Source organism: Cinclus cinclus, chromosome 3, assembly GCF_963662255.1.
Source record: "Cinclus cinclus chromosome 3, bCinCin1.1, whole genome shotgun sequence".
NCBI classification, from domain to species: domain Eukaryota; kingdom Metazoa; phylum Chordata; class Aves; order Passeriformes; family Cinclidae; genus Cinclus; species Cinclus cinclus.
Window position 1 is genome coordinate 69940684 of NC_085048.1, and position 12180 is coordinate 69952863.

At 33.8% G+C, this 12180-nt stretch overlaps 1 protein-coding gene across 2 annotated transcripts in view; it reads left to right on the forward strand.

Moving 5' to 3' along the window:
• Positions 1–12180, forward strand: part of SIPA1L2 (signal induced proliferation associated 1 like 2) — a 72105-nt gene that overhangs the window by 16825 nt on the left and 43100 nt on the right. For both annotated transcript variants that reach the window (XM_062490165.1, XM_062490166.1), the window contains exons 5-7: positions 1067–1170; positions 7420–7577; positions 8975–9551. In XM_062490165.1, coding sequence (XP_062346149.1) covers positions 1067–1170; positions 7420–7577; positions 8975–9551 — 839 coding nt within the window. The remainder of the gene's footprint in view (positions 1–1066; positions 1171–7419; positions 7578–8974; positions 9552–12180) is intronic.

Below are 12180 nucleotides of genomic sequence, written 5' to 3' on the forward strand. Positions count from 1 at the left end.
GACAAACTTCAGTTGAAATTATGCTTTTTATTTCTTATGCAACTGTAATCTGTGTTTAATAATTAAGTTAATTATCATACAGACATAACTGATGCACCCACTTATGAATGTGCTCCTAATTGTATGCACACAAATATTTTTAGATTCATGGCTGCGAATAAACAAGTGTATGTTTATATACTTTTATATACTTTAAATGGAGACCTAACATGGCAAAATTATTTCTTTTTGGAATATAGCTATTATTCAAAACAAATCAAAACTCTAAAACTTTAAACAGTGTGTTAGAGAGTGTACTGGAGAATATTTATTGCTGTAGATAACATAAATTTACATTAAAAAATAAGTGAACATGGAAAAAGAGAAGAAAATATTGGTATTTGTCTTGACTAGAGTGTTCAATTGACTTAAACCTTAAACTTTTTAAAAGTTCATTGTACCTACTTAAATAGTCTGTATGAATTGAAGGAAAGGAATAAAAAGGATTAATGTATGTCTGCAGTGCAAAACTCATTTACTGTAAACATTACAAAATGCTAGCTATTAAGAAACTTTCTAAATAAAAGAATATTAATTCATACATATGAAATATATTTTTAAAGTTTTCCAATAAATGTATTATGCACATATTTTATGTTTTAAAAATGTCTGATCTGCAACATGTGTTTTAATGTTAGATTTAAAATAGCCAGTTCAGTTTTTGGTAGAGTATGGGTTTAGTCAATTGTCCTTATTAATGTTTAACTAATGAAAATACATGTTGTATAAAACTACACTCAAGTAGCTAAGTGTTTTGGTTGTTTGGTGATATGGCAATATATTTAAAATTAGTTTATTTAGGTCTCAGAGACAGCAAACTCTTGGGGTGTTTTTCTGTAGGACCCGTCTATGTCATAATAAAGAATAAAAGACTAGATTTTTAGCTGATGGAAGCTGGTTTTGTTTAGTCATAAAAAAGACACAATTTATTTAAATAAATTTAAATCACAGCAGGCAGAGCAGTGTCCTAAAGAGTAGTATGAGTGTTCTAATTTACTGACCTTCTTGCGATTAAATTAATTTTCAGCTGATTCAACAGGAACTCATTCCCTCTATACTACCTATAAAGATTATGAATTAATGTTTCATGTATCAACAATGCTTCCATACATGCCCAGTAACAGGCAACAGGTATGTTTTTTGGCTTTTCATTATAAGTGTTTGATATTGAGCGTTGGGGTTTATTAATAGTATTGGTTGAAAACAGAATTGTTTTAAAAGAAGTGTGACTCAATTATATTTATTTTCTTGAAATATTGTAAGACATTTGAAATCTTGTAGGATTTTTATTCTGTGTGATTCAGGTACTTATCCCATTATTTCATTATATTATTAAAAGGCAATACTGCCACTGGTGAACGAGTTATTTCCAGTTTGGACTGAATTCCCATCTTAAGTGTGTTTTAAACATTGAATGGGATGAATCTTGAAAATAATCTTATGGCTAAAATATGCATGTATTAAGATTTTTAAAACTATTCCACTTAATCCTTGTATTACAGATCTTAAAATGTTTATTTATGTGTGATATTAGTGCTAATTTTAAACTGTATCCTTCAAAGTGTCTGTGAAAACAGAAAATTGCAGTGCATTTTTCTTACTTCCGGAGAATTCCCTTTGCTTATATAATAAGTCAAAATGTCTTCAAAGCATTAAGGGTGGCTAAAAACCAGCACAGCATCCCAAGTGTGCAGTGCACCAGTAAGGTTACTCTGTCTTGCCTAAGATACTTCCTGTGACTTAATGAAAATGTACAAGCACATTTGGTATAGTATATCAGTATTAATGCTTAAAAGAAAAGCACTAAAATTGCTCATAGATCAGACTGATGGTAGTTTGTAACTGTTTTGTGCTCCTACTCTTGTTCTTCCAGGTATGCAGAAGTAAGTGTTGATTTATTTAGTTAGTTTTGGAGTATTCTCGCCTTGCCATGCAAATTATAATCATTTCAGCTGTTGTGGAAGGCTGTCATGAAATAAGGATGCTATCTCCCTTTGGTTTTGAACAGCACACAAAAGATGCTTACTGATTGATTGCTGAACCATATGGGAGTTGTATCCTTCATGTCTATCAATAGGTCTTGTGTGAGCAGAAGGAGATGTGTCAAGGCAGCAATAAAAAGATAGAAGTACTGAAATTCTTCAGAAGGGATAAATAAAAATAACAATGGAAGAAATTATATCATGTTATGTGTTTTAAATAATCAGAGAATAGAGCTCTGAAGAGTTTGAAAAGCTGTTTCAAGTGAAGAGTTAAGACATTACATTTAGTATTTAGATGTGGTTCAAATAAACTAAATTAGGAATCAAAAGACAAACTTTTCACCATATGAATAATACAAAGTTTAGATGACTCACTTCCTAAAATGTGTGGCTTTCAGGAGACAGAATGTTCAGCTACATCTGACACACAACTGTGACATAGCTAGTAATCAAGGGGTTGGATCTTCATCACTGATTTCAGATTGTTCTGCTTTTCTAAACTTTCAGTTGCATCTTATTACAAAACAGGCTTAATTTAGTAAATGCATTAGGAGTTGTTCTGTCTGTAAGGAGTTGTTCTGTCTGTAATCAGTCTGACAATCTTTGACTGGAAATGCATATAAATAGGGAAAACTATACCCTATGAGGACGATATAGTACACTGAATGAGCTTGACTTAAAAGAATAAAATTAATGTTTTCATAGCAAATCACAGGCACTGACAGTAAATATGGCCTTACTTGGAGTTTTTACTTTTGTTGTCTTTTGTGAATTTTCCTTGTTTGTGAGAACAAGGTATCCTCTTGCCATGATCCACTTATTTTCATAGTTTTTTGCTGTTAGTCTGTCAGCTTCACTGCTGTGTTGCTTAGCCATCCCCTATTACTGTCTTTTCACTGCTGTGCCTTCCTTTCATTCTTATCATTTTCTTATGTGTCTTTCTAAATGGTCAGGTGCTGATTCTTCTGTAGAGGAAAATCTTTCAATTTTTACTCCATGGTTTTCCCTAGCAACAAGCACTCCTTTCCCCAGTGTTTAGTAAGCTCTCATCATTGTCCCTTTCAAAGATTCAATATTTAGCAGAAGCACTATGTTGTTATTTGTGGTTTTCTTGGGATCAAAATAATGTGGCAGTTTTCCAAGTTCAAGCCGTATGCCTATCTGAAGACCCACCACATTATTTTTCGGGTGATGAGATCTCTCAGTGTTTGCACAGCATGTACACTGTCTTAATGAAATGTGACAAGTGCACCCAAATTACTAGAATTTAGCCAGCCTTAATGTGCAAAACAGATCTAGAAAAACTGTTTGTTTTTTGTTTTTGTTTTTTTTGTTTTCCCCTCTTACTGTTTTGTTCTTCAGGGTTTGGCTCACTGCATACCCAAATAAGGGGAAGTTAGAGACCATGGTAAATTTCCTGTTAGGTTATGTTAGGGATGAAGGTCCCCATTCAATAGTTATTTTCTGCTAGCATATTATGTATGTACTGGCTGAGGTTGTTGCATCCTTTCCCTGTGTCCCCTGTTTGGTAATGACTGGGCCAGGTATTCAGTCAGTCCTCAGAATCTACGATGGTGACCTTCAGTGAGCAAGCACTGAGCATCGCTTGTGTTCCAAATACCTGTGAGCCAAAAATAGGCCACACCAGAACTGTTTGTTGCTTCTTCCAGGATATAACTACGCCCTGCTTGGTCCCTGATCAGGACATCCCTCTAGTTTTAGAACCAGCAGGAGATCCAAAGAGCAAGGTAATTTTTATTTTGGCTGCAACATAGGCTGGGAACTTTCAAGTCAGCTGCTCCTTCCCTAGGATGGAGAAGACAACCAGCCCTGGTATGGCCAGTTCCTTTGCCTTTACTGGCCTTTTCTTCAAAGAAGTTCAAGGCTTTTCCCTTTAAACTTTACCTTTGCAATGTCCCTTTCCAATTTCCCTTTCCTTGCAAGTTTCCCATTCACGCATTTGCAGTCTGCTTGTGTACACGTGGTCTGACCTAATTAATCCAAATCTGTTCAAATAATCAGTTTTCATCTGGTTTTATGAAAACTTAAAAATATAACAGATATGCGGTAATGAAATAAGCTTGTTGCATTTAACTGCTGTTAAAATAGTTGGGTAGCAAGACCCGTGGTTATCCCAAACTCAGTTGATCGGACCTGTTGAAAGAACTTCTGCCATTCATTTCTGGTTTTGGTACTGGCTAAGAACACAAAATGAAAATAGAACTTTTGAAACCACTTATTTTAGAAATGTTCTGAAATAATCTTAGAGTTTTTCTTATTTGACTCTTAACACTTTATCATTTAATTAAATGAAGAGTATATTTCACTGCGATTTCAACAAGAATTCCTTGTTGTTTTGCAGTTTGACAAAGCAGTTAATATCACAGAAGTGGGTAGATTTTTAAGGCTAAGCACAAGCTATTAATATGCTAAGTTTTAAAACAGTTCTTTCCTTCAGAGAGGCATATCTGAAAATCAAGAATTGAGTCACTAAAATCTGAGAATTAATATAATAACTATCATTTAGTGCGAATAATTTTAATCAAATGGATTCTGCTTTTCTAACATATTCTCCTGACTGGACTCCCCTTTGTGTGTCTTGTATTCTTACATAACACTTCACTGATTTCCTTTTGGCTGCCTATCATACTTCATTAGGTTCGTTTTCAAATCCTAACATGACAGTCATGCCTCCTTACTGCAAGTAATTCTCTGTAATCTCTGCACCCAGTTGAGAGTTCCTATTGTGCTCAACATTGGCATGAGATTCTTTAGAGTATGTTAGAAAGGCAGATTTAAAAAAAAAAAAAAAAAAAACCACAGTATTTTACAACATCCAAAACCCCCCAAACCTGAGCAGACCTCAAAATGGGAGAGGAAGGGGAAACTGAGAACCTGAAAAGAACACACAAACATAATAGGGGATAAAAGTTGGGAGAAAAATCTAGGCTATAGAATGGAAACTAGAAAAGGGCTTTTTATAGATAATTTTGCTGAGTTCCGGTTTCCTTCAATTCCTTTTTCATTTTCAGTATGCTATCCTTATCTCACATTTCCCAGAGAGGTGTGTGTTCCTTCCTTCTTCTCCGTTCAATACTTTATTCTTTTCCTGTTCCTTTACCCTATCCAGAGCACTTCTTTCCATGTTCCAGATCACCCCAGTTTAATTCTCCCCCCTTTAGAAATTCTTTGCATTATGATCCTCTGTGCACAGCCACAACTGTGCTTTGCCTTTTGCATTGTGTTGAAGTTGACTGACCACTTATGCATGACAACTATTTATAAGCATTACACTGGTTTTATTTTAAATTGAAGAAGTCACTAAGATCTCTACTGTCTTGGTAAGGTTCTTAAAAATAATGACCTGTCTTCCTATTTCTATTTTTGTGCCTTGTAGAGTTTTCTGCTCTTGCAAAATATCCTAAGGATAGGGTATGGGAGCTGCCTTACTTTTAAAAAGTCTCTGCTAGCAAACTTTCTAAACATTTCTAAAACTTACCTCCAATTAAGTGAATGCTGTTCTTGCTTATGCTATGTATGATGGCAAACAGAACCTCCTAAATGGGTCTACAAAACCAGAAAATATTCTTGAAAACAATGATTGTCTTGAAAAAGAAATACACCTTTAAAGAGGATTGCATTCTCATTTTTATAATTTACTCTATGGAAATGTATAGGCATGAACCACTGCAGCAAGAACAATTGGGTGCTTGTGGTATAACAAGGGCAGAAATTAATCACCTTGTACCTCATAATTGGAAGGTTGCTTACAAATTTAAGTGAGTTGTAAATTCCAACCTGTGAGATAGTAATAATTTCTAAACATTAACTTGTGCTGCCCTACTATAATCTGATTGTATGGCTCACTAGATGAGCAAATTAAAGTGTACCTGACACACTTAGTTCTGTGCTCAGTTCCTCGTAGTGTACTTCTGTATGTAACAGCCTGTGGATCTTAAAGGGCTCAAATTACCAGGGTTTTTTTTTTTTAATTTTTATTTTAGTCTTAAAACCCTGAAAACTTGACTGAACCACATGACTTAATACAGTTTTATCTTTCTATGTCTGTTTTCAAGTTTCATAAGAAGTCTTATTTCCTTATCTGGATTTGGTATTTTGATTATGTTTAAAATAATATAGTTATACTTAGTGCTATAAAATTGTGGTTTTGGCCCTTATGACTACCTTCAGAATATCATCCTTTATGTTATTTTAAGGGCCATACTTTTGGATTCTAGGCTTTAGCGTGTGTCACTTGGCTTTTTATTGTTGGTAGCTGAAATACTAACTTTTAGTGAAACTGGAAAAATGCAACAAAATACTCTTATTAGAAAGATTCTGTTTTGTGAAATCACCTTGATAGAGATATTTTTACTTGCTCTGTCATAATTTTTTCATGTAAATTTGTTCCTAAATCCTTTTTTGTTTACACATGAGCTAAGGTACAGCTTTAAGTGTCTTTATGCTATTAGTTGACAATGCAAGATGTTTGGCATACTTTGGGTCATTATTTTAAATGTTGCAACTGATGGACTGCTTTTTTTGTCTGTTAATATACAAAACTTGAAAGTAACAATATTTTTCCATGAGGAAAGTGAACATCATTTTACTGTAATATTTTGTTGGGTTTTTTTGGGAGAAAGAGTAGTAATTCATTCTTGCTGGATATATTTTGTCATTTTTACTAAATTTTAGCCTATAACAATCATTTAGTACTTTAAATTAGTTCTTAAATATATTTTGATGATAAAGCCTACCCATTGCAAGAACAAATTTTTAATTAAAGGGTTCTTAATAGCTGTTGTTTCTCTGTGAGTCTTGGTTCTGTTCCTCAAGTATGCAGTTGTTAATGTTTGTGATGGATTTTCATGATTCTTTTTAAATTAAGATCATATTAAGGACAATATTTTATAGTATTATGATGTGGAAAAAAGTTTTATTGAGACATAGAAGCAATATTATACTTTTAATGTAGAGACAAATATTTCACTGTAAAGAGGGAATGGAGGTACAGTTTTCTGGATAGTAAGAAATATCAAGTGATGTAACACTTTTTTATTACTAAAGTGTAAGCATTAGCAACAATAAGAGAAATATTTTTTTCTCACAGAATAAAATATAAATGAGCAGAAACTATGGAGAACTAGTGTGGGGATGTGAGAAAATTCACTACTATTTTTTTCACTACTATTTTAGCCAAATTTCCTTTTCCTATATTTTGCAGTTCTGATATCCTTTATATGTTGTTATCCATGATGCAATAAAAGTTATTTCTGAAAAATTATGCTTTATTTGTATTGGTTTGACTTGTTTGGTTTTTCTTTTTCCTAAGATGATACATTTGTGACTTCAATTTTTTTTTTTTAATAACTAATTTCAATGCATGTTTCTTGTCTAGCTGCTAAGGAAAAGGCATATAGGAAATGACATAGTTACCATTGTCTTCCAAGAGCCAGGAGCACTTCCTTTTACTCCAAAAAATATTCGTTCCCACTTTCAACATGTATTTGTCATTGTCAAAGTGCATAATCCTTGCACTGAAAATGTGTGTTATAGGTGAGTAGAGCCTTATAATTATTTGTTGCTAAGATTGCAATGCAGCTATGTTTTCTAGATGTTTTGTATTTCTTATAGATATTATGTGCTCAATTTTAAAAGTTCTGCAGCACTTCCTGCGATTTTGAAATCCCAGTGTCTTCCTTGCACACATCTAGAGTTATGGAGCACAGTTTGTAGACTAAAAAGGGTATGTGCAGAACTCCATGTGGCTAATTTATGGCCCCAAAATGGGGATATAACAAGTTAGTGAAAATAAGATTTACAGATGCTCCAATAGAAACTAATTTAGAATTTCTATTGCATGTTTTCTTTTTTGAAAGAAAGTGATTTGAAGTATTTCAGAAGGTACTTTAACCTGTATGAATCCCTGAGTGTGACAATATGACAGCAGGATGAGTCATAGCCTTTAAGCACATGAATGGGAACTTTTGGAGAATGGAAAAAAATCATAAATTTCAGATGATTTTAATTCTCACACTTAAGTCACTGCATTGTGTACTTTAGCAAGGTAACTAAGGTGGAAACACATTTCTGAATTGATTGGTATTACTGTCTTTTAGCTGCCTACTAGAATCTAAACTTTTAGGACTTGATTTTGTTTCAGTAAATGTTTTGTGTTGAATAATACATGACATTTCCTAAGTTATGTTTTTCTTACTTTTAGACTCTATTTGTCATTCCAAATTTGACTGTATTTCAGTCAAACAAATAGTAGTTGCACCCACTGTGTGCAGTATTTTGAAATTCTTTTTCAGTTGAAATATATTATGTATATATCAATTAGAGGTATAATTGTATCAATTAGGAAATATTCCTAATTTTCTTATATTTTGCTGTGAACTGTCTAGATCAAGAATTGTGTTTTCCAGTTTTGTGAACACAGAGTAGGCAGTTTAAGCAAGTGGATAATGTTCCATTATAGTCACATTTGACACCAATATTTTTTCATTGAATTCACACTTCATTGTAGAAGAAGATTTGAGGATAAAAATTAATTCTGTTTCTATTTTTGCATTTCTTAGTTTTAAGATGATGCAACTGAGTGACAGCTGAAAATTATATATTTACATAAAAATAGTTAAAAAATATATCTCTTATTTCTTGCCATTCACTTCAAATTTATTGCATTAAGGAAAGTAGATGGTGACACCCTAAGAAGCTATTTTTAATAATTTTTGTTTTAGTAAGACACCTCCATAATATCCTTTATATATTTAAAAGAGGAAAGCCATTCTAAAACAGACAACTCAGTCAGTTTTCTTTGATGTGTCTGAAATGTCTGCAAATTGGCATGTCAGAGCTGTACTTAATTGTGTAAATGGATTGCAGAGATCACAGTTCTGCTATCATCTGATTTTAATCATTTGTTGGTTTTGTTTTTTTTCTATTTCCAGTGTTGGTGTTTCACGATCAAAAGATGTTCCCTCATTTGGTCCACCCATTCCCAAAGGAGTAACTTTCCCCAAGTCTGCAGTCTTTAGGGACTTCCTTTTAGCCAAAGTTATTAATGCTGAAAATGCAGCACATAAGTCAGAAAAATTTCGAGCCATGGCCACAAGGACACGTCAAGAATACTTGAAAGATCTGGCAGAAAACTTTGTTACCACAGCTACAGTGGATACTTCAGCCAAGTTCAGCTTTATTACTTTAGGGGCAAAAAAGAAGGAAAAAGTGAAACCAAGGAAGGATGCACATCTATTCAGTGTTGGAGCAATTATGTGGAATGTGATTGCCCGAGATTTTGGCCAGTCTGCTGACATTGAATGTCTCCTTGGAATCTCCAATGAGTTTATCATGTTGATTGAAAAGGAATCAAAAAATGTTGTGTTTAACTGCTCCTGCAGAGATGTTATTGGATGGACATCTGGCTTAATGAGCATCAAAATATTTTATGAAAGAGGAGAATGTATTCTTCTGTCTGCAGCAGATAATTGTACTGAAGACATCAGAGAAATTGTTCAAAGACTTGAAGTAAGTCAAAGTACTGTTTCTAAACTGGAATACCACTTTGTTTAGGAACAGTTACTTGTCTACATCTCCACACTGAGATATAATTAAATATGTTCTATATTTATAGTTCAGGAATGTTTTCAGTCTTCAGAGAGCATTACAAATAGTAATCTTCACAGCAGCCTGTAAAATAAATGTTATCAACCTGTTCTTCAGGGGTAAGGTTTCAGACACCATTAATCTGATCACTTGCCTAAGGCCATGGATGGTTCCAGTGTTGAAAAGCTTTTGCCACCTCTTGCCTGTTCTCAAATCTAACCCTTGTAGGTAGAAGTAGCATTAATTTAAAAATATGTAAAATATTAATGTGTAAAATATACTTTTTGTAATAATCTGTGAGAATATAAGCAGAAAATTTTATGTGAGTGGTTCTGCTGATTTGTTCCTCTGTACTGAGAAAGTGCAGGCAGTAAAGAAAGCTACACCAACTAATGCCAGTTTTAACAGCTGACTGGATAAGGTTTTTCAGACACTTGATGACCATATCAGTACTACTGTCCTGTAACTATTTCAGTCAGTCCAAATGAAATGAAAATAACTCTAGGGTAAAAGTGCTGATGCATCTAATGGTTGCCCTTCACTTTTTGATCTTAATTTAAGTGATTTAGATGGCCGTAGGGTTTTCTTCTATTAGAAAGCTCAGTGCTGAAAAGAAATCAGTCTGCTTACAGTTTTCACACTGGAACAGTTGGATTGCAGCTGATGATTTAGGGCCCCTCTGATACTGCAGTTGCATTTAGCATTGCTCAATATCATGCTCTAAATAATAAGAACTTTCTTCCAAAGTACAATTATATTTCAAGAGCTGAATGTCTTTAAACTCTTCTTGCCACTGTTGTATTATCCCTTTTACTTGAGGTCTTCAGTTTCACTTCCCTTAGACAGATATTTCTCGAAAATAGTGCTCCCATTAGGTCTTGTTAACAGAACAATGTACATTTCTTAACACAAATGAAAAACAAGATTTAAAGTTCTAGTGAAAACTGCTGTCATCGGTGACAGTTTTTTTTTGCTATTTTTCACTTACTCGGTTTTCCAAAACCTGGAAATAACCCATGTTGCTGGAGACAGATCTTTAAGATGTGGTAATTAAAAACACGAAATTAAATGTTTATCTATGTTCACTACTTTTTATTATGGCCAGATTTGATGTTAAATAATGACAAATTGGCTTTAATCCTCAAATTTAGAATCAGTTATTATTAAGGTTACATGAATATTAACTTCAAGCATCTATTCTGATGAACTCTGCCTTTTTTTCCCCTGCTACCTATCCAACTTTCATACTAATTAAAAGAGTTAACTATCATTACTTGTTATAAAGCATTTTTTGTCCCTGTTTCTTGCCTCATCTTTTCTTTTCCCCCCACATCTTCCTCTCTTTTGAAAGTTGCGTATAGGTGTCATATCCTTGTTTTATGAATTGGAATGCTTTCTACAGTCCTTAGATACATTTGGTGTGGAACCATTAGAACCACTAAAAAGTATTTAAAATTCTGATACCACACTTTATGTGCATACTTTAAAAACCTTTCAAGTGACTCAGAACACAGCTAAGGTTAATAGCCATATGTGCCACCAGATGCTAAACATGAAAGCTCAAACTGTGATGCAATATCAATCTTCAGTGACCAGATGACTAACCCTTTTCAGTCATGAGTTAGAGCATTTCTTAAAAACAGTAGGTAGAACATTGCAATTACTAAATGAGATTGTCAAATAAATAACTAGACTTTATTGCCTGGATTTAAATCATGCAGGTTAAAAGGACACCTATCTGAGTATCCTGATTAAGATAAGGTGTAAAAAGCTGGCTGAGACCATGGTTTTAGTTTGAACTGAAACAATCAGTCTCCAGGATTGAAAAAAGAGCTGTGACTTGTCAGTCTAGACAAATTTGTATTTGTGGGAGAGAGTACCTAGTTATAGAAATTAGAAAGAGCAGCAAACTATAGATTGACTTGAAGGATTGTGTTGGAAAGCAGGAAAAGCAGTAGTTTTGAGATTTAGGGTAACCGAAAATGGCAGGATGATAAAAGATTAAATGGAAACACTGGATGGAACTTTAGATAAGAATCTGAGTTGAGAAATCTTCCTTACTATTCTGTATATTAAAAAAACCCCAAACTCTTCACCTTCATGGCGCTTAGAGGATCTCTGTCTTTAAACTTTATCTGTTTTAAGTGCATTGAGAGAAGCCAGCTCTTAGTTCATTTGTGGTCACAAGAAAAGTGAAGCTGCAACCAAGTCAGCACTATCTTTAATCTGACATTGTATGTAATATGCAGTGTTATCTTTTAGCAATATACACTTGGGGAGGACTAGATCTCCTGGAATACTTCCCTTTGGCATTAGATGAGTCTTTGGCAGGAATCTTTTTACTTTTGAGTATTTAACTAACTTGAAGAAGAGATTTTGAGTGCTCTGAGTTGAGGAAATCCATATACTTTGGCTGGCGCACTCATTTTGCAGTAGTCTACAATTGTGACATAATGATAAAGAGGTGTCAGCCCCCCCAGAAAGAATATCATGTAGCTTCATAAGGAAAAAATTCCATCCTTCAGCTGGGCTTCTGACTGCAATAGTATGT